The 27,398-nt window shown below is 41.3% G+C and overlaps 2 protein-coding genes across 3 annotated transcripts in view; one reads left to right on the forward strand and one right to left on the reverse strand.

Annotated features, from left to right (window-relative positions):
* The window catches only part of PSMD1 (proteasome 26S subunit, non-ATPase 1), a 126,418-nt gene that overhangs the window by 48,909 nt on the left and 50,111 nt on the right, over positions 1 to 27,398 (reverse strand). The window lies entirely within an intron of this gene.
* Positions 5,222 to 26,210, forward strand: HTR2B (5-hydroxytryptamine receptor 2B). 2 transcript variants are annotated; one of them, XM_006112358.4, is made up of 4 exons: positions 5,222 to 5,910; positions 6,598 to 7,190; positions 16,742 to 16,942; positions 20,275 to 26,210. In XM_006112358.4, exons 2-4 carry the CDS (start codon positions 6,842 to 6,844, stop codon positions 21,162 to 21,164), a joined length of 1,440 nt encoding a protein of 479 aa, XP_006112420.1. In that variant the 5' UTR covers positions 5,222 to 5,910; positions 6,598 to 6,841; the 3' UTR covers positions 21,165 to 26,210. The 2 variants fall into 2 exon arrangements, with proteins under 2 accessions (XP_006112420.1, XP_006112419.1); XM_006112357.4 differs by having other exon boundaries at positions 5,222 to 7,190.

The following is a 27,398-nucleotide window of genomic DNA, read 5'->3' on the forward strand; positions in this document are numbered from 1 at the left end:
GACGGGAGGCTAGCCAAAAGTAGCACATATTCAGCTAGTGAGTCTCTGCCATTACCAAATGGAACTTGCAGAAACAAATGCTTCTTTGGACAGCAATTCAAACGTGGGGAGGTACCAACCCGAAAACCATCACACAAGGAGTTTAGCTTTCAAGCCAACTGGAATCAGGGATTCACAGAACAGACTATTAAGAATATCTCACACAAGACCACGATACACCACTATACTTTTAACGGATGGACTCCCAATGCTGAGGTGGGCCGCCCCCATTGACTGAGTGTGGGGTTGTTACACCTAGTCACACAATCATTGAGTTTTCCTACCAATACAGGGAGTTGCAGCAAGGTTGGCCACCTCCTCCATCTAGACTAGAGCTTGTGCAGAAGGGGCCTGGCCTCCTGGACGCCCAGTGATTGGTCTGTTCCTGTTGGCCTGGTGCAGAGTAGGAATTCCCCATTACAGGGCCTATCAAGGAAAGTTTATTTTCCTCTAGGCTGTACGTAAAAGTCTTTCCATTTTAGAGTGACACACACACACACACACACACACACACACACACACACACACGCACCTATCTCAGTGGACAGTAGTAGCCACTAGGGATGTAAAATCCCATTGAATTAGTTAAGCAGTTAAATGTAACCAGTTAACTGATTAAACAAGACTGAGCAAGCAGCATTTGCACAGGAAGCGAGAGGGGGGAAAGAAAGGCTGTGGGGTCGCAGGCTGGGAGCCACTCCTTACACTAATGCTTCCACATTCCCTCTTCTCCCCCCACCTCCTTCACCCTCACCGCAACGCAGGCTGGAAGCCAGCAGGCCCGCGGGAGGAGGGAAACCACTACCCAGTAAGCATCACCTGCTAAGGGTGATGTTCACTGGGTAGCCAGTTAACCCCTTACCCGTTCACATTCTTAGTTGCCACTACAGGCAGTCCCCGGGTTACGTACAAGATAGTGACTGTAGGTTTGTTCTTAAATTGAATCTGTATGTAAGTCAGAACTGGCATCCAGATTCAGCCACTGCTGAAACTGATCAGTTTCAACAGCGGCTGAATCTGGACACCAGTTCTGACGTACATACAGATTCAAATTAAGAACCCCAGGCGTCCCCAAGTCAGCTGCTGCTGAAACTGATCAGCAGCTGATTCCAGGAAGCCCGGGGCAGAGCAACTCTGCCTCGGGCTTCCTGTAGTCAGCCGCTGGTCAGTTTCAGCAGCGGCTGACTTGGGGACGCCTGGGGCAGAGCAGCTCGGGTGCTGCTGGGTTGGTCCAGTAGCGCGGCCGCTCCTCGGTGCTACTGGACCAACCCAGCAGCACCCCAGCTGCTCTGCCCCAGGCGTCCTGATTCAGCCACTGCTGAAACTGATCAGCAGCGGCTGAATCAGGACTCCTGGGGCAGAGCAGCTGGGGTGCTGCCGGGTTGGTCCAGTAGCGCCAAGGAGCGGTGCTGTGGGACCAACCGGCAGCGCCCCACCTGCTCTACCACAGGCCCCGGGCTTTGCTCCACGTCTCCCTGGTCTGCTGGGGGGGGGGCACTAGCTGCGTCCCCCCCCCCCCAGCAGACCAGGGAGACGCCGAGCAAAGCGGCGGAGGACCCGGGGCCGGACCCGCGGCGCTTCCAGATCAGCTGGAAGCGCCGCGGGTCCGGCTGGGTCCTCCGCGGCTTTGCTCGGCGTCTCCCTGGTCTGCAGACCAGGGAGACGCCGAGCAAAGCCGCGGAGGACCCGGGTCCGGACCCGCGGCGCTTCCAGATCAGCTGGAAGCGCCGCGGGTCCGGACCCGGGTCCTCCGCCGCTTTGCTCCCCATCTCCCTGGTCTGCTGGCTCCCCCAGCAGACCAGGGAGACGGGGAGCAGCTTTTCTCGCCCCGGAGGAGGTGGGCGGCGGGACCAGGCGTCCCGCCGCTCCAGTCCTCCAGGGCGAGAAAAATCCCCGTTCGTAACTGCGGATCCGACGTAAGTCGGATCCGCGTAACTCGGGGACTGACTGTACTTCCTTAAGATAAGATGGCATGTTTTGGTGCAAAAGAGCTAGCATCACAACACAGGACTGAAGAAAAATGTCTCAGCAGTTCTCAAGCGAGTCCTTTCTTGCTGCTGGAGAGCAAGAGCCATTTGTATAGTACAACATCAGAGTCCAATCATACGCGAGGCACTCCAAAAAGAATACACACACTTAATTTTCACTTCAGCGAGAAACACAGCCCTCAGTGCACAAGTCACAATAGATGTTTCTCAGACATGAAGGATTCATAATGGAAATATCCCGAACCCGTGATTTATTTAATGCCACCTGGAGGCATCAAGTCCCCTCACAAGAGGGAGCAGAATTTAGGTTGACAGAGTTATGCTTTTATCTCGCAGACACTTCCCCCTCTCCAAATGATTTAAGATTAGTTCCTAACGTGCTGTGAAAGAGGAAAATTCAGAAATGTGACAAGTAAAATCTCTTTGAAAGTAATTAGGCAGGAACACCAGACTTATTTACATTTGCACAAGGGGTGCAAGCCGGGCACCACTGAAATCAAGGGAGCTTGGGCATGGCTTCAGCATGGATTACACCAAAGACCTTCTTCCAGATTTAAATAAAATAAGAGTCAAGCAGAGGCCTGGAAGATGGAGATAGTATGTGGAGCTGCTGAGGTCTTGCAATGAATTGGGACTTCCAGTGTTCCCTGTAAGTCGTGAGCTTGTGCGGCCACTCAGGAGAGATTCAGATGCCGCCCAGCTGATTAGCAGAGCACCCACTGCTAGATTTTTTTTTACACTGATGGTGCACATTCACAGATGCCTTGGGGGACATAAAAAAATCATTCCAGACATGGATAGAAAAAATCTGCACCCGGAGGGAAAAGAGTGGCGGGAACATTCATTGGGAGTATCTTGTATTGCTGGACCAAGGGTCACGAGCGATGTCACTGGTTAGCATTAAGTCCAGATCAATGGCAATCAAAATGTTTAACCCTCTAGTCTACTGTCTTGTGGTCAGTATAAGAGAGGAGGTGAATTCAGTCCAGATGTCTCATGAGAAGAGCCAAGCAGGAAGAAAAAAAGAGCTTGTGACTGGGCTACCAAAAAGTTATTTTCTGACTACAAAAGGACACCAATTCTACACCCTATGTGACGTGTTCCTTGCCTATGACTTAGTGTATATTAGCACGTTTCATTGCCATAAGTCACCCCAAAAGAGCTCAGCTGAAGCCAGCAATTATGGCGTTGAAGCTGTAAGATAGACGAGACTCATTCATTTTCATAGTCACCAAGCTCTTCTCTGATTTATGACTGTGAAGTTTGCGAGTGTGGGCACAGCATAAAGTTGGTCTTCTAGATAGCACATGGAAGCGTCCACTGCTTTTCATCCTCTCCTCCTTCATTTCTCTCACTCTCTCCCACTTTGTCTTGCTACTCTTAGCCATCAAGTAGCTCAATAAATCAGAATAACTAACAAATAGGACTGGATTTTCAGAAACAGCCTCCATTTTGTGCCTACAATTAAATACAGGTGCATTTTGTAGCACTTCATCTCCATTTGACGAGACCTACAGAACAGGTAGAGATCGGTATGCTAAAAATTGCCCCTATGATTATTTTCACTACAAAAATCATACCCGCTGTTAAATGCAGGCATAAAACCAAAGGCATAGTTGAATTCCTAGAGAAAACTGGGTCCAAACTGTCACTATATCAGTGTTTCTTAAACTTTTTAAGACTGAGGAACATCAAACAATATATTTTTTTTTAATGAGGAACACCAAGGATTTTTTTGTTGAGCGCAAAAAAAAAAAAAAAAAAAAAAGTCAAGGGGACGGCCTTTAAGGGCGGCCATTTTGAACTCTGTTGTTCACCGGTGTGCCGCAGAATACAGTTTAAGAAACACTGCACTATAGGGTGGCATATTATCTCCTTGTACTAATTTCAGTTTTATTTTCATGGGCATGATACTATGTAGTCTTCTGATACTTGAAAAGGGAACATGAGGGTTTAGATGGAGGGAATGATTACTGCACCTGGACTTTTCTTTTCATAAAAGAATGTTTTGGGAAAAGATAAAATGTCTCAGACCCCGTGAGATCGCTGGGATTGAGATAACATGAGATCTTCTGTCATAGTTCCCTTTAGAAATGTAAGAATATCAAATAAAGGGCATACATTTGGCTAGAAATTCCACCTTCTATAATGCAGATATAAGGTATATGCAGCACGTAGATGTATCAGAAAAAAATAGAAGTAATTCTCTAGCATTTTTTTTTTATAACAGAGGTTTTTTTAATCAAGTATTAATAGATGCATGTGCTGATGTATGAGCATTTCTTTAACAAGTCACATATTACTAGCTGAGGTCTCATCTGGTTTCAAGTGGGACAAACAAGCTATCATGTTATCAATGTCATTTAATTCTCCATTCATCCATGTGAAATTAATACAAAATATATAAGCATATTATTACTACTATACAAAAATCATTGTAATAAAATATCCATGTGCATAATTAACAGTGAGGAAACGATATACAGATTCTATGACCTGGGCTATAGGGCCATGAAATTGCTAAAATACAAATATGAATATTTTATTGTCCTATTAACCAGCAAGTTATTAAATGGGAAAAAAAAACACACCACTTCTCTTTGACAAAGATATCTGAAACTACTTTATCTGTAATGTGCATGGTTAGGCTACAGAAATTGCTGTTTGGGTCCAAAAACTGTCATATTCATTAAAATATTTCCATAATTTATTTACAGCAGATTTTTCTTGTTACCCTATATCTACATGCATTTGAGAAAGTGAATACAGTTTTTTTTAAATTAATGTGGAACAAATCCCAAATCACTGAGGATCTGACCCTGACAAAGCCCAAAAACTATTAAGCGATTCACAAAATATAATGGTCTGTGATATATAAGTCAATCTAAATGGTCTAATGGTCCCTTTGGCGTTAAACTCGATGAAACTACGACTTCACCTATGTCAGATTATTACACACTTCCCATGTGGTTGTCCTCAAAAGTAAATTCAAATTTGTTTTAGAATAGAAAATACTCTAAGTAATAAAAAACAGCTGCATCTAGGAAGGCTTAAAGTGACAGTACATGCATTTAACACACTTTTCTAAACTGAACACACTTCAAAGCCTGACAAACAGAAGAGTTTACACTAAATCTGAACTTTCCAGAGTTAACTGTGCTCATGTTTAGAGAGATAGAGAGAGAGAGGGAGAACGAGAACAAGAACTACTGTGAATACAGTTATATGCTGTAGTGTGAAGTGTGGTCATACACTGCAACCACACATCTAGACACAGGGACAAAGAATATACACTACAGGTCTGGAGAGCTGAATAAATAAAAAGGAAATAACCTTCCTTGGCTCTTTTCCAGCTCTAAAAACCCCACTCATTTATTTCCTTGTTTTTAATCACTGGATCCACTGGAATGAGTCAATCAACAACTAACGGTAGCAGCAGACAGCAAGTTTTGCTAACGAATGCAGAGAAAACTACACACAGAATGAGATGCAGAAGAGCTATGAAATGCTCAAGAGACATGTTAAGTATGTAAGATCCCCAAAAGAACTGGAGAAGAGGAAAAATACGATTTTTTAAAAATGTATGTGGCAAGAATTATTTTTCCTCTGCATTCAATACCATTTGGAGAAAATACATACATGAAGAACTTGACTTTAAAAACAGAAGTAGTTCAATCTTGATGTTTAAAAAAAAATGGGAAGCTATGGACAACATTTTTTATTTTAAGTATATCCCAAGAAGAATAAAAAACTTGTCTTCTAGAAAGTGATGTTAAAACTATGTACTGAAATCCAGCACGTGATGAAAAAGAAGACGGCCAAACTGCAGAAGAAATGTATCCTCCGAACCCTCAAGGAAACAAAAATCCAAGAGAAATCTAAGGTAAGGCTTTCTTCATAGAAAAATCTACAGCAAGCCAAATCTAGAAAACATTTAAACATACCCCTGAGTGCATGGTTATTTAAAGTGTCTGCTTGTAAGAGGGAAAAGCAAGTGTTAAGTCTTGAGCAGAGTTTAGAGCTAGGGCAGGCTGTGTTTAGTTAAAGTCTTGCTCAAGCCGTAATGAACGTGAGCTCCAAACACAGTGAAGATTTTACTTCTCCCCTCCCATTGAAACAATGGGTGACTGTAGATGTTTGAGTTCCATAAATTGTCTATTACTCTCTTGTGATGGAGTCACCAGTGGTTTAAATGATTGCAGCGCTCCGACCTTCATCAGATAAACGAGGGACTGTAGCCATTTAATAAATCTTCTATATCATTCACAACCACGTTCAAGGGGATAGCAGCTCCTTGGGGAAACAGGATTCTAACAGGGAAAATATAGGTACTGTGCGCTGCCTACATCATGCTAATACAGACAAGACACTCAGAATAGGAGTTGTACCTACAAGACATAAACATCATTTTTGGACTTTGTAAATAAAAATGATGCAATCGGCATATTTTGTATGTAGAGAAACCTTTCGGCATGCAAGTTCACATACCATATCTCCTGCTGTTGGAATATTCAAGAAGCTAAAAACTGTCGACTTCTCACAGCCTCATAAACCCTTCTGAATCTTACAGCTTTTCTACAAGAGCAATCAGACCATCAGATCCTATCAGCCAGAGATGGACCCAAGTCAATACTTTCATTTTTAAGCGGTACGTGCATCCCGTAAGGAACGGAATACAAGTTTAGACCCAACACTCTGGCATGGGTGCAGCAGATCACAGCATCAGATGACTGGTTTACCTTACTGACCATGCTGGCCTTTCTTCAGGATCGCACCGGACCAGAGAGGAACAGCCAGCTGCTATACCTGACAAAATGTCTGAGCAACACACAATTCCTGAATACATCCTGCTGGGCACAAAGATGTCCTATCCTTCCAACGGGTATGGATCTAGCAATGGATCTTTGACACAGCTCTCAGTAACAGGGGAATTCAAACAGAACTACTTGAATGACGAACAGGGGACTAGACCACGGTGGGCCGCTCTACTGATCCTAATGGTTATAATTCCTACCATTGGAGGGAATATTCTTGTTATACTGGCCGTGTCCTTGGAGAAAAAGTTGCAATATGCCACAAATTATTTCCTTATGTCCTTGGCGGTGGCAGATATGCTGGTTGGATTATTTGTGATGCCGATTGCCCTTCTTACCATACTGTTTGGTAAGTATTTCACTTTCTTCCTGCCATCATGCTTCCATAAGAGGAGCAAATTATGCTAAATATATTTTAAATGGGACAACTGCTTGTTTACTTCCACTGCTTAATTATGATAATGTTATTTTCTGTGAGCACCATCTGGCTAAACACTTCACAATTTCTCAAGACACAGGTTCAAACAAATCTGCTAAGACTATCCTCTCTTTTGCCTCACACCCTTTTTATCAGAGAGGCTAAAAACACCAAAGAATTTTACATCTAAAGGATCATCTACACATAGCACACTCAGGAAAAAAAGGTAGAGAGTGAATTACTATTTGGCAGTGCAATTTGGAACATCCACTCTTGTTAGATATTATACTCAAAACAGAAGTTCACACAAAAGTGCTACTCAGTTTGTGATCGTTTTATTTGACAGAATAGCTTTTCACTACTTTACAAGGAGTTGGTGCCACTCAATGAGGACAATTTTCTGTATCATTTATATAACTCGGGTGCATGTTTCAGACAATCTCTATGATCACTAATGGCAACAATTCTAAGGTGTCACCTGTAAGAAAATGGATTTTTCAATGGCCTTAGGGAACTGATGAAATTCATAATGTATTCCAAAAGAGAGAGAACCCATCTGTCTAGCTATCCCAATATCAGACCATCTGTGCAGCTGATGTAGGAGATCATGGTTGCCACTTACTCTGACTCATGAAGAATAAAACAGATTTTGATGAGATTATACACAGAATTTGGCATTTTCTTGTTCATTCCCTAATGACTAACAAAACCACACTCATTTTCAGGGACCTACTATTTCAAATGCTGCATTTATACCTAATTTGGTAACAACTGTATGGGGACATTTCTGAAGGGTGTCTCTCTCTGTTTTTATCTTTGTTTCAAGTTGCTTTCTTTTTTAGGGTTTTTTAATTATCTATTTGGACATGTTAAGAGTTGTAGTGATATTGTGTCTATTTTTTCAAGTAAGCCCCATGCAAGACCTTCATGCTGGCAACTCAACCTTTGAACTGAAGTGTACCCTTGACCCATAACTAATGATAGACAGCAGGAGTTTTGTGCTTTTATATTATATTTCTAAGGGTTGCCTTGGGGACAACAGACACAAATTTAAAGTATTAAATGCACAAAGGTAATCAGCAGACCTATTTCTCCACAAATGACTGCTGCCAATTTGGTGACAATTTCTTCCGAGTCATAAAAAATGCATCACAGTTAGTTTCGCTGTATAAAGTGTTACTCAGTATACAGACATGTAAAACTACAGGTAAGGGACACTTGTCTTTTCAAGCAACAGTTTCTAGAAAATGACTGTGTCACTTAGGATACAATTTTCTAATTGGGAAGAAAAAAATCTTTGTCAAAATGTACACAAACTCTGAGATCTTAATATAAAAGTTTCATAGTTTTTCATTAAAAACACTCCAATAAAACCAACTACCTTTCCCAATACCTCATTTATAGAGCAGCAGATAATATAACAGGCTGAAAGATGACACCTTAAAGAATAAGAAAATTAATAAATCATAAATTATAAACAAAATCTGCACAGTAGCCAATACAATAAGCAGCAAAATTCCATCTTTCTGAACTTCACTAATCTCCCAATAACTGATTTTTGCCTTTCTAATTTTCCTATTTTTTCTTTTATTATTACTTAATCTCTCAATTAATCCAGAGCTAAAGCTGTTTGTTGGAACCAAAGTTAAAATATGCTAGGAATCTTAATTTAGAATTGAACAAAAGCATCTTTCATGTTGCAGGAAGTTTTAAAGAAAAAAGTAAAATTAAATATAATTAAGTAGGTGTGGTTAAGGCCACGGCAGGCGATTGACATAACTGACCAATGTTAAACTTTGAAATTACTTCTATACGAGGTCTCCTTGGCAGCCAAATAGAAAAGCATTTTGCCACCTGAGCAGCTGGTGGAAGATTTTTTCACTTGTATCTAATTATATGACAAATATACGGAGAAAGGCGTGAACTACTTAAATCCAGCAGCAACAATCAGCTCAGTTTTTGCTGGCACCATGCAACTGGATGTTTAAAGCTAAAATCCACTATGGATACTGACTCACTCAGAGAATACTTACAAAAGTTAATACTACAGACTCTTAATTGCTCCTAAAAAACAAGTAGTCATGTGGCACCTTAGAGACTAACAAATATATATCTCCACTCAAGCCCACGAAGAAGAAGTAGGTATTGCCCACGAAAGCTCATGATTGATACTATAATCTCTCTCTCTCTTCTCTTTCCCCCCCTCTCACAGGACGACTCATTGTTTTTAAAGTCACAGACTAACATGGCTACCCGGAGACTTTTAATTGCTCCTGTAATAGAGACTCATTTTCCACATATTACCTATAACAACTTAACTACTATAGTGCTGTTCTTAAATTAAATATAAATTTCAGAATGAGTGACTGAACTGTATTTCAGTATTGACTGAATGCATATGGTGGTTTTGATTTACAAAAAAAAGCTTAATGTCAGAATGTGTGAACTGCTAAAGTGTTTGCATGACTTTCATTAAAAGGTTAGCGTGTTAGAAAACTGAAGTGTGCTTTCAAATTTAGCTTTGCCTTGTCTCCATATTAACATTTAAAACAGCTGAAGCAGAATAAAGATTTTGACACCTATCTGCAAACAGCATCAACAAGTACTTGTGGGAGGGGTAATAAAAGAATCATAGGGGACTCAAGTGTCATCTAATTTAACCCTCCTGACACAATGCAGGCTTGTGTGTAAAGATACTTTTCATTTCTGTGAAGTTTGTGGCTGGAATCTCAGTACCTGAGATGTTAGGGAGAGAGCTGGTTTAGGGAATAAAAGTCCTGTGCTGAGGTAGAAGTGTTTATGATACCAAAACTGGGCACTTGTCATGACCTTTGTTGTGTTGCAATGTGTACACTCTCCAGGTTTTGGTGACAAAGCTTGCTAGTGTAGACAAGGCCTATATAGTGATTTTCCATTAAAAAAAATCAGTATTACCATTGATATTTTGTGCCCTTGAAATACACCTTTAAATAAAAAAAAGACAACACTGATTTTTCTGAGCAGTAAACTACTATAATGTGTCTCTCTCAAGAAACCTGGAAATCTCAAACTCTTATACCAGTTATGGTTAGATTACACTGCAACTCATTCACCTGTCATTCATTTATGGGAATACACTGAAGACAGAAAGTAAGCGATTGTGAAGAGATTCTAGAAATATCACCAGAAGAGATCAGACCTACTTCAGGGAAGGCTGACTGAAGGAAACTAAAAAAGTTTCAGGGCAATTTTAATAAAAAGCATCTTTAGTTAACTATGAAATAAAAGTACTGTACCTTGGTAATTAACTTCTCCATGACTACAATTTTAGTTGAATTTATCAAGAAAATTGAACTTAACCATGCAAGCTGAATACAAAAGCAAGAAGAACAGCTGGGAAATCAAAGCCTATGATGTATCCTCCATCAAGTATTGTCATCAGGATAAATCATACTTGAGAGGCTACACACGCAGTAGCTTGTAAAATAAAATCTGAACTTACACTGATATGAAAGAGAGTGATAAACTTCCACCTCAATAAAAAACCTTACATCAACAAAATGACTCATAATGAAATCCCTTACAGGCCCCAAATTTCAATAGACTATAGAATACATTATAACAAAGGCAAAATAATAACTTCCAACACTTATGTAAAGGATTTTCTTTATCTCACTTACATGAATACATAATTATTGCGCCTTTGAATCATAAGCATTCAATCAGTACCAGCTCCTCTAACACGTATCTAGTTTTAAGGATTACCTTTTGAAAACCATATTCCCTATAAAGAAAGCTTTCCTCCTCACTTCAGTAAATCAAAGCCAGAAATAGTTTGTAAAAACCCATCATTTACTCAAGACAAAAAAATAAAAATAAAAAAATCCAACCCTGGACCTCTAAAATCAGGAATATTTTATTAAGGAAAACACAAGTAACTGGGACATTTAAAAATCTATGTACCTTTAAAAATAATCAACATTTTTAATGCCACAAGGCAGCATTACAAAGTAAGCTTTAAACACAGCTAATTATTTGCCCCAAACAAAATGAGACATTTGTGATGAGATAAATCACTATTTCTATAAACTGGAACTAACCCCAACCTGTTAAAAACTTTGCCTCCCTGCTTCATTATTTTATGTACTTGAGTTTTATTTTAAAATCAATTTTTATGAATATTCATCCACAGGGACAACACGTTTTACCAACAGGTTGTTATAATATTCAAGGATCAAAAAATGCTCTACGAAGGCTGTCTTTACTATGCCTCCTCTCCCAATCCCAAGTTTCAGAAATACCTGAAGTGACAATTCACAGAAAGAAAACTCTACTAAGTACTGGAAGAGGTGGAGATCATAAAAACACAACTGCTGAACACATTTTTAAAATGCAGAGATTTATTTTTAATAACTTTTCTTCAAGTCCGTCTTTCATTTCTGCCAGGCTTGGCCGGGATTCTATAAAGAGCATTTTGCCCCAAAATGGTAGAAAGTCACGTAGGGTTTTGTTATATGTGCCCCAGGGGGAATGCAGAAATCTTTCAGGGAGTGCATCAACTCCTCCCTATTAATGCCTAGTTCTACAAACAGGCTACATAAAAAGCACTAGTGAAATCAGTACAAGCTAAAAACTGTATACAGACAAAATGAGAAAGTAAGCAATATTTCAGGAACAGTGTTCTGTGACACGGTATTTCTAGGTCTGATTTTGTAAATCAGTTGTTTTTAACTGGAGGTAAAATGTGGAGTACACAAGTCAAACCAGATTCCTGAAAGGGGAAAAGTTGAGAACCACTAGTGTATTGACAGATTTCAGAGTGGTAGCCACATTAGTTTGTTTCAGCAAAAACAACAAGGAGTCCAGTGGCACTTGAAAGACTAACAAATTTATAAGGGTATTAGAGCATAAGCTTTTGAGAGCTATAACTCACTTCCTCAGATGCTGTCAAGAAAAGGACACGGGGAGAGAAGAAAAGACTGTGACATAATTAGCACTGATGTCCCATCCCCATCTTTGTATCTTTTTTTCTTTCTTTTTCTCTTCAGCATCTGAGGAAGTAAGTTGTAGCTCACAAAAGCTTATGTTATAATATCCTAATAAATGTTAGTCTTTAAAGTGCCATTGGATCCTTGATGTTTTTAGCAATTGAAGTATTCTTAATACAGAGCTACAAAAATGGCCACAATAAAATTATAGATTTGATTCAAACAAAGGCTTAGGCTGACTATATCCCTTGGTTCTCATCAACTACTGCATGTAAAGATGCTGGAATAATTTTTTATGGAAAATCCACATTTTATACAAGTTCATAATGTGAAAGGCTGATTCCCCTCTCCTCCCTGTTTCAAAGAAAAACAAAAATATAAACAGAAGAAGGTTTCCAAATTTACAATGTGGTCAGCAATTACTAAACAGCTCTGCAGATCTTGTCAAACTTAATTACATACAAAAAAAACTGAGTTCAGAAGAAGGGAAGGACAGCTCCATTACCAAGCATTATAGGGTGCCTTTGTAATGAAAAAGTTAACTGAAAAAGAAGAAAATCCATTTTACTGCAATGCACATTTCCCCCTCTCTGCAAGGCTACCATCTACGGAGTACTGTATAAGGACTTTTGATAGGAAACACTGAATCATTCATTTGAAATTCAGCTATTAATGCCAACTGTACATCCTTTAGTATGCAAAATGTACGCTTTTGCATTCCACGCCTCATCCTCAGAACTGTGCTTACTTCATCTATTTAAGCCACAAAACAGTTCTTACCTTTTTAGAGAGAAGCTCAGTATTTCAAACACACCAAATTAATTAGTTATTTTTAACTACTAATTTTTTTCTGGAATGCTGGCTTACATAGGTGTTTGAATGACTGCATTCTAGGCCTTTGAAGTTAAAGAAGATACAACTTATGTCCTATTGATATTGTGGACGAAAGGTAAAAGTGAATCTGTGTCTGCTGAATGCTCCTATTAACGCATTTTTCCATACATCATTAATTCATTAATCAACTTTAAATTATTTTCTGTAACTAAGTTTCAGCTCTGCCTGACACTCAGGAATCATACATGTGACTGTCAAGACTTATGGCTAGTTTATTTAAAACGGGTGGCGAACCTCATGCCCAAGAGCCAGATGTGGCCCCCAGCTTGCCTGAATCCAGCCCCCAAAGCTCAGGGCTTCCCCTCCCCCAGCATTATGCTGGCACTCCAGTTCTCTCCCCCTCCCCACCCGCCACCCCACTGGGGGGCTGGAGCACACAAAATCTACTACCCTAACTGCCCCTAGGCTAGGGCTACTCAACACGTGGCTGTTTGCGGCTCACGGTGTGGTTTGGGTTTACATGGGGCTCAACATGCAGCCCCCGGGTGGGATCCTTGGAACAGGCTCCATAACGGCGAGGCATCTCCCAAGCAGGAGGAGCACTGACAGATGCAAACAGACGGGCTGGCTAGAACAGACGAGTACAGGGTGTTGGCGTTTCTAACCCCCAGGGAGGAGCTGCCGAGAGCGCTGGGGCATTGTGTGAAAGAAGCTATTGTATATATTTGCATGTTATGCAACAACACTTAAGTTGCGGCTCTCGGCATGTGCTGAGAGTATCATTGTGGCCCCTGGGCTTCCAAAGTTGAGTAGCCCTGCTCTAGACTCTAGTGTGCGAGCGGAATGTGGGGAGTGTCCGGCTTCTCAATCAGGGACCTCATCAGTGAAAGTTTGTTCGTTTTTTCCCCCTCCCCCCTTTCCTTCTCACTTATGTGAGGCCCCCAAATGATTTTTCTGTGGATCAGCAGCCCCCGAGCCAAAGGGGGTTTCCCATCCTTGATTTAAAACTAGTAAATCCTTTTCCTTTATGCTGACCTCTTACTGGAATCTCATCTGGAGCGCAACTGCGTTAGGAGAGGTGCAATAATATTCTCAGTTTTCACCTATTTCTCTCCTTGGCTAAATTTCAACATATACATCATCAGGACAGATCAGTGTAAACTTTGCCTAGTTCGATGCGGTTTTCCCATCCTCCCCTAACTTGAAACTCATCATGTTGTTTCACCACAACAGTCATGGCAGCGTGAAATCAAATCTTCAAATCTTAAACTGTTGCAATGTTTTTGCTACTGATAAAATAATGGACTGATGTACTAGATTAGCTCATTTAACACTCGCAGGACAATTGAAAAAAAAACTTTAAAAAACCAGCAAAGTTCTGCAGCACCTTAGAAACTAACAAAAAATGTAAAGGGTATCATGAGCTTTCGTGGGCACACCTCACTTGGGTTCTGCCCATAAAAGCTCATGATACCCTCTACATTTTTTGTTAGTCTCTAAAGTGCTGCAGAACTCTTTGTTATTTTTTTTTTTAAAGTTTTTACAGACTAGCACAGCCACCCCTCTGAGACTTCAGGACAACTGATCATTGTTTATTCGCAGCCAGGGAGTTAAAAGCTACATAGGTTTAAAACAAATCTCAATGGTTAGAAAATGCGCGCACACAAAAAATCTTTCTATAAAGAGGTGATAATACTCCGGCAGGGCCTCTCCAGATCAACATGTTCATATTGAAACAGAACACTAAGGTGCCTTGTAAGCTCAACAATCACCCAGCAACAGTGGCCTGTGCTACAAATCACTTGTATGCAAGATCAATTTGTTTATGAAAAACCTCAAAAAAGCTTCATTAATGTCCATCCGCAGATGTTCAGCAGAGTGAATATGAGCTCTTCACGGGGAAGGCAGAGCTCCAAATGCCAACCCTTTTGAAGGTGAAAACAATACAAAGTGAACATCTGGATGCTGAACAGGCAGCAGCTGATGGGCTATTTTACTTGTTACAGATGTTAGGCCCTAGAAAAGTAGGCCAAGTGCAGCTATGCTAAAGCAGATGTAACAAAGGTTTCTGGGTAGTCCCTGGGCAGAACTGGAGATAGGTTCAAGCAGGAACGCACCCTACACGCTTGCTTAAGTTGCAGAAGTAAGTAAGAAGCTGCATTCTTGTACCTGTTGTGATGAGGAACAGTTTGTGTTAAGAACTGATAAGAAAACTCCCTGTTTATGTTCTCCTTTTGGCCATAACAAACTGTCTCCTTGTTGCCCCGGTACCTGTCTTTTGGGCTGATAAGAAATTGCTGATGATTATGAATTGCTTAAGGACATGACATATAGTTGGCCAGGTGTGCATGGATACTAGAAGTTTCTTACTGATAAAGGGGGGTAGGTTGCTTGGGCGAATAGTCTATGACACGACGGAACTGTCTATATAGGCCTAACTGTTAATGAAATTGGGGCTGGCTCTCTTTGGAGACGGGCCACTCTCTATTGTAGTGCGCACTATTCAATAAAGAGCTTGTGATTGGATCTTGCTGGTGTTGCCTGTCTCTTTGCAGTCAGACAACGAACAGAGGCCATCCAGGTTTGAGTCCCCGACACAGAACATTAAAACAGATTAGCCCCAGCCAAAAATACAACTTTTAAGCTTGAGATATTGCTCTTGAAAACTATGTGAAGGAACATTAGGTAATTTCTTTTAAGTAAAGGTGGTAGCCAGTCACTGGTGACAGAGTTCAGCTGAGCTGTCACGGCCGGGATGCAGTGTCACAGCAAACCTTTTAATTATAAACCTGTATGCACTAGAAAGACTGTTCAAGATATCCCCAACCCCAGAACTTAAGCCAGGCCTCAGCATTGCTATGACAGACAAGTCGCCACTTATTTTCCTCCTTCGTTAAATCTACCTCCAACCCAGTGGGCTTTACGGATATCATATGCATGAAGTACAAATCAACACGCTTTGTTATTAATCATGCTGATTACAGTACGTCCAAGATCGTGGCCCCCTATTGGGCGAGGCAGTGTACAAAGCTGCGACAGTCCCTGTCCTGAAGCACTTACATAACAGACACACAGAGAAAGCAAAAGCCATAAAATATACCAAGATAACAATGTGTTGACAGCAAGCATTAGTTCTACCATTTTCCCAGGTGAACGGGGGCAGAGGAGGAATCATATGAGGTAGTGTTTCTCAATCTTTTTTATAAAGAACCTCTTTAAAAAAATTAGAAGTACCCCCTTAAAAAATATAAATACCCTTAGCACCTACAGTTTTCACAATTTTTTCTACCATTGCAACACATTTGTTTAAACAACTTAATCGTACCCAACCAGGAGATGAAATTGTTGGGTGTAAAAAGTACAAAAATAATAAAGCACTGTAAAACTTAAAACAAAAATTCAGTTTTCTTCAATTTCAGTTGCGTTGACGTACCCCCAGACTGCTCTTGAGTACCCCTAAGGGTATTCGTACCACTGGTTGAGAAACACTGGTATGAGAGATTAAGTAAAGAGAAAAATAAAGAGAAAAGGCATGGAGAGAAATGTATGAGGGCAGGTATGGAGTGAAATATGGTTCCAAAGTGTTTATTAAGACCCTTCAGTGAAATGAATGAAGGAAGAAATGCACACAGACCACTCAAAGGCCATTAGAAATTAAATAACTTTCCTGTTCTCTTTCAGATAACACATGGCCTCTTCCCCCTGATGTGTGTCCTGTCTGGCTATTTCTTGACGTCCTCTTTTCAACAGCATCCATCATGCATCTCTGCGCCATCTCACTGGACCGTTACATTGCCATAAAAAAACCAATTCAGGCCAGCCAATACAACTCACGAGCTACAGCACTCATCAAAATAACTGTGGTGTGGCTCATTTCAATAGGTATGTGGGGCTTCTCAGATCTGCAAGGGAAAGGGATTCTCTATCTTTCCCAAGCATTGGAACTTGGGTAAGACTGCAAATGCGGACGTACTAGGAGGTGGCAGCCTATATTAATTGAGCTGATGTCAGTCCATTTCCTAGTGAGCAGGTGGCTACGTCACAAAATATAGTTAGCAGGTATGAACTGGCAGACTTATTAGTGACTGAATAGGAATGAAGTTCAAGGTTGGTTTTTTCCCCATCCGTAGAAGGATACAACACACTGAGGAGCAGCATGGGGTGGCTCACACTGCAGCTGCTTCTGCTGTATCTTTTCTCGGAATGCAAAACGTTAAGTTTCAGTGCTGTTAAAAACAGATTTAATTTTAAGCCCTGAAACAGTTGCTGTTGAAATTGCTGAATTTTGGTTTAATGCTGTATAGAAAGAAGGACGCACACGTAAAAATTTCATCTTTCAATCACTGATTCAAACAAGTGAGCCGCCAGTAACATATATTTCAGAAATTAAAGTTTGCTGCCAAGATACAAAAAGTCCAAAGTTTAAGCTTAAAAAAAATTATAAATGAAGTGCAAAATGTACTGGTTATTATTCACTTCTAAGTGTTTTCTGAACTCTGCAAATGGCATCTTGCCCATCTTTAATAAGTTTGTATACAAAATGAAATTTCTGACAGCATCAGATTCAGAGATCAGAAGTGGTCAAGCATTAAGTCCAAATTATGGCAAATGAGCAAGATACAAAAACAGCACTACAAAAGCAAATAATGCCACACAGAACAAGAAACACTCTGCCAAGAGCAGTTTTTCCTGGGTAACTTAGGCTACTGACACAGTGTAGGTGAAAAGAGTTTATAACTGTGCTCTTGACCTACATATGTGCTCCTATGAACAAGAACTCCCAATGTAATTACATTTAGAAAAGTACTTTGACGGGAGAAAAGATTTCTCCATTTTAAAATAAGAAAGGAAACTGCCGTGGAAGCAAGATAAAAATTGACTTTCTAATACAGGCAATCCCCGGGTTAAGTACAAGATAGGGACTGTAGGTTAGTACTTAAGTTGAATTTGTACTTAAGTTGGAACTGGCGTCCAGATTAAGCCGCTGCTGAAACTGACCAGCGGCTGACTACAGGAAGCCCGAGGCAGAGTTTCTCTGCCCCGGGCTTCCTGTAGTCAGCCGCTGGTCAGTTTCAGCAGCGGCTGACTTGGGGACGCCTGGGGCAGAGCAGCTGGGGTGCTGCTGGGTTGGTCCAGTAGCGCCGCTCCTAGGCGCTACTGGACCAACCCAGCAGCACCCCAGCTGCTCTGCCCCAGGCGTCCCCAAGTACGGATCCGACATAAGTCGGATCCACGTAACTCGGGGACTGCCTGTATCTGATTTACTCGTATACCCCTTATCATAAAAAGTACACAACAGCAAAGCCACAGTTCTTTAACTCAAAGGTTAATTTGATTCAGACTTTGTTTTAAATGTTTGCTGTTTCCAAAGGTGTGTCTGTTATTAAGGAAGGGATCAAGTGACCGAAGGCTAGGTCATTTCACAGCTTTCGAAAGACACTGCTAAAGCGGATGGGGGATGCAGAAGTACAATAAATCCCTAGATCTTATTGAAAAGTGTTGGGAGAGAGTAGCACGAACCACCTTCATCAGACAGACAGGAACCTGTGTTTGTCACCAGGTAGACCTTTACCAATAAAAATACTGTCTCATTTCAGTCATAGAAAGTTCACTTAAGACAAACCCTCTGACTTGTTTTTAACTATTTTAAAAATAGTAACAAAGCTTAATTTAAAGACGTTAAATAGCCAAGCAACTTTAAACAACAGATTTATACTGAGCACTCATGTAAACAACTGTATATTCAAGAGAGAGTTAACACAGGTGAAAGACTGCTGGCGGACAACCTGATCAGTTGATGTTCAAGATGAGAGAGAGTTAAACAGTGGCAATTTTCTGGATCAGGTCTTCAGAAAACCCAAAAAATACATGCAGGAAGAGTAGGAGAGAGTAAGGAAAAATGTTAATTTACTATTGCAACTGCTCCAAAGTTTAATTTAATATTAAAGAAATAGAAATATAATGGTGATTGCCTGTGTCCTAGAACTGGAAGAGACCTTGAAAGGTCATTGAGTCCAGTGCCCTGCCTTCACAACAGGACCAAGTACCATCCCTGACAAATTTTTCCCCCAAATCCCTAAATGGCCTCCATGAGGATTGAACTCACAACCCTGGGTTTAGCAGGCCAAGGCTCAAACCACTGAGCTATTCCTCCCCCTAGGACTTATCTGGCTTCCTGAACTGTTTAGTGTTGGAGGTCACTCTCAGTTAAAGATGACCAGCTTTTAATGTTGAGGTAACTGAATTTATTCAAGTTCTATTTACCCAAATCTCCAGCTAATACTGTTAACAGCACTTAACTCACTGGCTCGATATAGCTCTCTCGAAACATGCTTCCATATACACTCTGAAGCTACAAAATTATAGAATACTAGAACTGGAAGGGACTTTGAGAGATCATCATGTCCAGTCCCCTGCCCTCATGGCAGGACCAAATACTGTCTAGACAATCCGTGATAGACATTTATCTAACCTACTCTTAAATTTCTCCAGTTATAAAAATTCCACAACCTCCCTAGGCAACTTATTCTAGTGTTTAACCATGCTGGCAGTTAGGAAGTTTTTCCTAACATCCAACCTAAACCTCCCTTGCTGCAATTTAAGCCCATTGCTTCTCGTCCTATCCGCAGAGGCCAAGGATGACAATTTTTCCTCCCTCCTCCCTATGACACTCTTTGAGATACCTGAAAGCCGCCATCATGTCCCTTCTCAGTCTTCTCTTTTCCAAACTAAACAAACCCAACTCTTTCAACCTTCCCTCATAGCTCATGTTTTCTAGACCTTAAATCATTTTTGTTACTCTTTTCTGGACCTTCTTCCATTTCTCCACACCTTTCTTGAAATGTGGTGCCCAGAACTGGACACAACACTCCAACTGAGGCCTAATTAGTGCAGAGTAGAATGGAAGAATGACTTCTCGTGTCTTGCTCACAACACTCCTGTTAATGCCTCCCAGAATCAGGTTTGCTTTTTTTGTGACAGTCACACTGTTGACACATATTTAGCTTGTGGCCCACTATGACTCCTTGATCCCTTTCTGCAAGACTCCTTCCTAGACAGTCACTTCCCACTCTGTATGTGTGAAACAGATTGTTCCTTCCTAAGTGGAGCACTTTGCATTTGTCCTTATTAAACTTCATCCTATTTACCTGAGAAGCAAGGGAGACAGACTGCAGATGATACCACGCTGAACTATTTATGTTTTCTTTCTGTAGGCATCGCCATTCCAGTCCCAATCAGAGGTATAGAGGATGGAGACAGCAAGTCCATAAACATCACATGTGTCCTGACAGTCGATCGTTTTGGTGACTTCATCCTATACGGGTCGCTAGCCGCATTCTTTGTTCCGCTTGCAATTATGATAGTCACTTACTTTCTGACCATACAAGCACTCCGTAAGAAGGCCTACTTGATCAACAAGCCTCCTCAGCGCCTAACTTGGTCTACTGTGTCTACAGTATTCCAACGGGATGCAACAGCTGGCTCATCGCCAGAAAAGGTGGCCATGTTAGATGGCTCCAGAAAGGACAAAGTTTTGCCCAGCACAAATGAAGAGATGTTCATACGCAGAATGTCCAGTGCTGGGAAGAAGTCTATGCAGTCCATCAGCAATGAACAAAGGGCCTCAAAAGTCCTGGGGATTGTATTTTTTCTTTTCTTGCTGATGTGGTGCCCGTTCTTTATAACGAACATAACTTCCGTTTTGTGCAACTCCTGCAGCCAGGAAGTTATTCAAAGGCTAATGGAGATATTTGTTTGGATAGGCTATGTATCCTCAGGGGTGAACCCTCTGGTCTACACGCTCTTCAACAAGACATTCAGGGAGGCATTTGGCAGGTACATCACCTGCAATTATCGGACCACAAAGCCAATCAAGGCCCTTCGGAAATGCTCTAGCAGGATCTCTTTCAGAAATTCAGTGGCAGAAAACTCCAAACTCTTTATGATGCATGGGATGCGAAATGGGATTGGTCCTGTTATGTACCAGAGCCCAATGAGACTTCGTAGCTCCCCGATCCAGTCATCATCAGCCATTCTATTGGACACATTGCTGCTCACAGAGAATGAAGTTGATAAAACAGAAGAACAAGTGAGCTACGTATAATGGAACAAAAAGCATGTCCACAACTAATTATATGACTATGCATTGTAGGTAAATATGCTGTATGAGGATATAATATTACTCTTCTGTTATTTATAACTAGCAAAATCTTACTGATCCTATATTATATTCATTGAACTCCTCAAACTATGGTTCCTTTATCCAGGATCTTCTCTGCTTTACCAATTTAAAAATATCCCATTGAAGTAAAGGCAAATTTCATTCAGTTATAAATAACAAATATCAGAGCATTGTAGTTTAGAAGCGGTGGGATATAAATAAAAGAAGCTGAGGCAACTCTTGTGTGTGACTTCAGTTTTCCATTCTCTCTAGCCTTTTTAAAGTACATTTCTATGAAGACACCCTTAGATACAAACACTAATGGTCTCCTTGATTTTATGCTTAAAGCAGACAGGACTCAAATAGGCTTGTATTCTGCCCAAGAGAGAAAGAATGAAACTACCAAGTGCACACTTAGGGCATGTCTGCACAGCAGAGCCAAAGCAGAAATAAGCTATGCAACTTGAGCCGTCAGTTGCGTAGCTTAAGTTGAAACAGCTTATTTCAGCTTTTGGAGCTGTCTACAGAAGGAAGTCCGAAAAAGAGCACTCTTCCTCCAACTTCCATTACTCCTTGTACAATGAGGGTTACAGGAGTCAGAGTAAGAAGTCCTCCAGCTCAACTGTTTGTAATGTAGACATGGACTTTGTTATTTCGGAATAACATCAGTTATTCCAAAATAACACTGCTGGGTAGACATAGCCTTATTGAACTGACAGAGTTTTTTGATCTAAACATGTGTAGAATATACAGAAAGCATGACTTTATGATGGTTCACAAGGGATCAGTAAAGTTTCTTATTGGATACTCTGTTGATTCTGTGCATCAAACAATGAGGTAAGATTGTTCTAGCAGCAGTAGTCTATGCTTGGTCTCTTGTGGGGAAAGGGTGCCATAGGAAAATGCATTGGTATCAGAGATAAATTTTCCTTTGTCCATTCTGCAGGAGGCAAACTCCGTCTTTGACAGTAAGAGATGGAAATTCCACACGCTAAAATTGCCCCCGTGTGTTTTTTTTCCTCCAGAGGGGAAAATCTCTTATGTTATTGAATTCATTTCCTCCTCCATGGCTCTTGCACATGGGTTTGTTATTTTCAAGTTACTCTTGAACATTGAGCTGTTAGTTTATTTTATCTGAAGAAAAGCTGAGGTATTTACTTTAACAAGAAGGATGACAAGGCACTCTTGTATGTTAGCACCAGAAGGTGAGGATTCTGAGAATGTCTCTTAGTTACCTCAGTTAGAAGTGATTTAATAGGTCAAATTATCTTTTTTCGCTCATTATTAATTAATTTAATCCTCCTCCACGGGCCAATACAGTCATGAAACAAGACAGAAAAGCCTGGGGTCACATAGGCTATGTCCACACTGCAGCGCTATTTTGCAATACCGAAGGTATCCTGAAATAGCTATTCTGTGTCTTTTGAGAGTGCCCGTTATTTCAAAATAAAACGGGCTCGCTATTCTGACATCCCTGTAAACCTCATTCTGCAAGGAGTAAGGGACCTTTCAGAATAGTGGTTTATTTCAAAATAAGTGCTGTGAAGACAGTGCCTAATTTCGAAATAAGCTATTTTGAAATTAACTCAAAATAAGCTACGCAATTTTCATAACTCAAATGGAGTATCTTATTTCGAGCTTCAAGTGCAGTATAGACTCACCCAAATAATGGAATAGTTATTTGGTTAGAAAGTAACAGGGATGTGAGAGATGTCAGATGAGGATCTTTTTAAACTCTATGCATGAAATCTTAGCCTCCATGAAGTCGATTGGAGATCTGTCACTGATTTCAGGGAACCAAGATTTCGGACTGAATTCACAGGATAGCAAAATTCTGAAGTCATCTGGATATAAAATTTGCCCGTCAGAAATATCATTGCCTTAACTGCTGTCAGACAGCCTTGGGATCACCACTGATCAATTCCAACTCCTCGATCAGGCAGGTTTCCTTTCAATGGGTGGAGAAGAGGGGTGGAATCCAGGAAATTCAGCACATACCTGGCCCTCTCTCCTGACCATTTATGCTTTCCTAGTCTTATCTGTAACTCCACCTTTCATGTTTTATGTACATATTCATTTTACAGTATTGCCATAAAAATGTTTATCAACTGTAACAATGTTTAAGGTCTCCTGGAAATCCAGTATTTTGGTAGCTTCAGCCACCACCTTCTCAGGTAAAGATTGTGAAATTGTGATCTGCTAAGCAAGGATGTTTTAAAATGGTTTGTACCAAGAGAGCAGATAGTTTGGCTATCAAGTTAGTATAAAGAGTCATTAGCAATGCTGACTGAAACAGAGATCAGTTACAGAGATCTTCAGAGTCTTTCCTGTTTCATTTCGAAGAGCAGAAGAGGCATTCTTAAAATTAACACCAAACAGATATAGGGTACTAAACCTAAAACTAAGGCCACATCTCCATTTTCCAGAGGATTGATGCTGCTGCGATCAATCTTCCGGGTTTCGATTTAGCGGGTCTGGTAAAGACCTGCTAAGTGGAACACTGAGGATGCCCCCATCGGCACCAGTATTCCTCTCTGTTGTGGGGAGTAAGGGAAGTCAATGGGAGTGTCTTTCCCACTGACTTCCTGCTGTGGGGCCGTCCCAGAAAAAAAAAAAAAAAATCGGTGCAGGGCATGTCGACTCCAGCTGCGCAAGTCACGTAGCTGGAGTTACGTATCTTGCATCAATTTTCTCAGCCCATGTGGACCTGGCTTAATTCTCTTTACTCTCTCTTGAACGCGAGTTAACTAAACCTTTTCCTGCAGCTTTGATACAGTTATTGCTTCCAGCCTAACGCCCCAGGCTTCACCGGTGTGAATTAATGACAATACATCACCCACAAGATTGTGACAATATATTAATTACCAGAAAAATCAATCAGGGTGAAACTCAAGGCACTTAGACCTTTAATGCTTTAATTTATCCAAAGAGGAGAATAATCATGTTACTTAGTATTTACACAGCATCTTCATCAGAGAATGGCAACAACCTTTAAAAAAGGGATGGTGTCACTTCTGTACAAAGAGGAAATTAGGGAACATGTGATTTTAAAGAACACAGAGTGAGTCAATGGCAGAGTATGAAAGAAAGCCCCAAACTCTCCTCAATTCCAGCATCTTGCTTTAATGAGTAAGCCTTGACTACACAAGGAAAGCCAACAATGGCACTCTCTTTGCAAAAGGCTAGTTTAGCTCCTTCGTAGTAAGGAAGGCAGAGCGCTAACAAAAATCGGTGGTGGTTTAGGGCTCATTCCTATACCCTTTCAAGCCAGTGGGAAGGCTGCCATCTACTTCAATGAGTACAGAAACAGGTCCCTTGGACTTTACTAAGATAATACTGCTCTCGTCAAGCTCAGCATCCCACCTACACTATGGTTTCCAAAGCTGGTACCATCAAAGGACCTACCAGGACATTTCCATAACAGCTAGAGCTGTGCATGAATGCATCTAAACTGAACTAGAAAGTACAGGCAGTCCCCAGGTTACATGGATCCGACTTACATCGGATCCCTACTTACAAACGGGGTGAGGCAACCCTGCACTAGCTGCTTCCCCCCAAGCAGACCAGGGGGACGCGAAGCTAGCGCCCGTCCCCCCTCCCCTCCCCCGGCAGACCAGGGAGACGCGGAGCGGCTTTTCTCAGCAGACACCTCAGCTTGAGAATAAAGGACTGAGGGAAGTGAGGTGTGGGAGAATAAAGCGGAGCTCTGGAGAAATGTTTGGCTAGAGTTTCCCCTACAATATGTACCAGTTCCGACTTACATACAAATTCAACTTAAGAACACACCTACAGTCCCTGTCTTGTATGTAACCCGGGGACTGCCTGTAGTACAATAAAGAACCAGAAAGAATGTACATCTAACAACTTTCTGCAGTCTTTGTCTCAGTCATCTATGAGAAAAATCTACAAATACATTCTGCTAAAAGGAAAGGGAGTGCCTTTATCTCCCCCAACAAGATGTAAAAGTAACGCAATGGCTACCACAGATCCAGAGGCTCAAAAACTTCTGAGAGTGCCAGATGATTACATCACTGGTTCTTCTTGGAAAGGAAATCATATTTCCCAAAGGTATTTTTATTCTTACAAGCGGTAATCACCGTGTCATCTTTCCAGAGTTTTCATTTATAATCAGTACCAGTTTCAGCACAAAAGCTTTCCTCCCCTTTCTTTAAGCTTTTTAAAGCTCCATTTTAAGCCAGTAAAGCCGAGGTGTCAAAATTATCTACAGAATGGAAAGCACTGCAGATAACGTGTCCTACCAAATACGTTTTATATAAAAGAGAACCTGAAGTAACCACTGCCAGCAAATCCCAGGAAAGAGTATTAAAATGTGTTTCATTGGGAGTTACATTATTCCTTCCCCACCCATCCCCCTCATTAAGCATTTAAAAAAAATGGGAAAGCTTTTCTACTAGTCAAAATTTCTGCTAGAGACCTCTGTCATCAAAACACCCTGTAGTAATGAGTTGTCAAAGCAGCCAGACTTGAAGGGAGAAAACCTAATAAAATCAAAAGCGTCACTTTGATCCACTTTATTTTAAAACTAAATTTTTCTTCTACAAATTTCTTGGAAAATATTGCACATAATGACCCAACTTACAAGGCAGGTAAAAGCACACTGGAGTAAAGTGTGTTCAAACTCCTATTTGGAGTGGTCTGATAGCTGTGTTGGTCCCACGATATTAGAGACACAAGGTGAGTGAGGCAATGTCTTACTGAATCAACTTCTGTTGATGCAACAGACAGCTTTCGAGGTAGACAGAGCTTCTCTTCGGGTCAAATTCATAGGTGGGCTTATCACAGCAGGCTGAACCTCTCTAACCCAGCACTCTCGGATACAGCAACATCTGTGGTCCGGCATCATTTTAGGTAGCCTGAAGTTTCCCGCGGTCCCATAAAGTGTATTTACAGCCACCAGTCCTAGCCCTCAGTGTTCGGTGCTGTTGTTTAGCTCTAATTTATCCCTAAGTGTCTTCTAAGAGCCCAGTAAGAAGCAGAAGTTTGGAGTTGGGGGCCACTGACCCACAGAAAAATTAATTGGAGGCCGCATACAAGTGAGAAACAAAAAATAAAAACAAAACAGAAAAACCCCAAACCACTCACTGACATGGCACCCTGAATGAGGAGGAGAAAGACACTCCCCACACTCTCCTTGCACACCAGAGCCTGGGGGGAGGTGTGTGTGTGTGGGGGGGGACAGCCCAGTATATTTTGTGTATCCCAGCTCCGTGGTGGAGTATCGGGGGACTGGAGGGGCAGCATGGATTCCCCAATGCAGGGGGACCCCTGAACCTCGGGGGCCGGATCCAGTCCCCGAGCCTGAGGTTCTCCACCCCTGTGCTAGATAATACTGACTTCCCACGGTCCAGCAAACTCTCTGGTTTGGCACCAGTCAGATCCTGAAGGTGCCGAACTAGAGCGGCTCAACCTGTAGAATGATTTGCAATCGTGAAGACTGATATTTCTTTAAAGGGAATATTCCTCACCCTTCTTCAGGAACCACTGCTCTGGATTAAGAAAAGAAACAGTTCCACAAGATATTTCTGATGAAAGCTACTGGATGCCTTAAGCAAAGTAAGTGGTTTTATTTATTCACATACATCCTAACTGGGAAGGAAAAAGCAGTAATGGCAATGTACAGAGACAGCAAAAGCACAGGAAACAGTAATAGAAATTTCTCTCTTCACTCTTCCAGCCACCTCAACTGTGGCCTAGGATGGGGCACCCTGAAGGAATGGAAGGTAATTTAGCTCATCAGAAATCTTAGCTTTGGGAAAGCTGAGAGCAATGTTCCCTCTAATTTTTTCCATCCACATGCAGATTTTTTCCAGCCATGTGCAGAATACATTGTGTGTGTACTGAAGCATGTGCAAATGTGTAGTAGAAAAAACGCTAGCATTGGGCGACTTGCTAATCCCGCTGTGCATCATAAGCACACAACTTACAGGGAACACAGGTTGACAGTCTGAAACAAGAAGCACAAGTCCAACGCCAATTTAACAGAAGTGTGACCCAGAATATGACTTCTGCAAGTGGAACAGCAGAAAAACAACCCCTAAAGAGGTTTTCCGAAGAAACTATTTCACCAAACTTTCATTCACCCAGCAAGGCATTATCTAAATGTCATTGCCAAAATCTAGGTATATCAATAGATATTTGTATCAGCCTGTTCCAGTT

The sequence above is a fragment of the Pelodiscus sinensis genome, chromosome 10 (genome assembly GCF_049634645.1).
Source record: "Pelodiscus sinensis isolate JC-2024 chromosome 10, ASM4963464v1, whole genome shotgun sequence".
Lineage (NCBI taxonomy): Eukaryota > Metazoa > Chordata > Testudines > Trionychidae > Pelodiscus > Pelodiscus sinensis.

Excerpts from the sequence above, each read along its gene's own strand:
- HTR2B (XM_006112357.4), top strand. The coding sequence starts at position 6,842 with ATGTCTGAGCAACACACAATTCCTGAATACATCCTGCTGGGCACAAAG. Across the intron at positions 7,191-16,741 it reads CCTTCTTACCATACTGTTTG|ATAACACATGGCCTCTTCCC; the intron begins GTAAGTATTTCA and ends GTTCTCTTTCAG. Across the intron at positions 16,943-20,274 it reads GGTGTGGCTCATTTCAATAG|GCATCGCCATTCCAGTCCCA; the intron begins GTATGTGGGGCT and ends TTCTTTCTGTAG.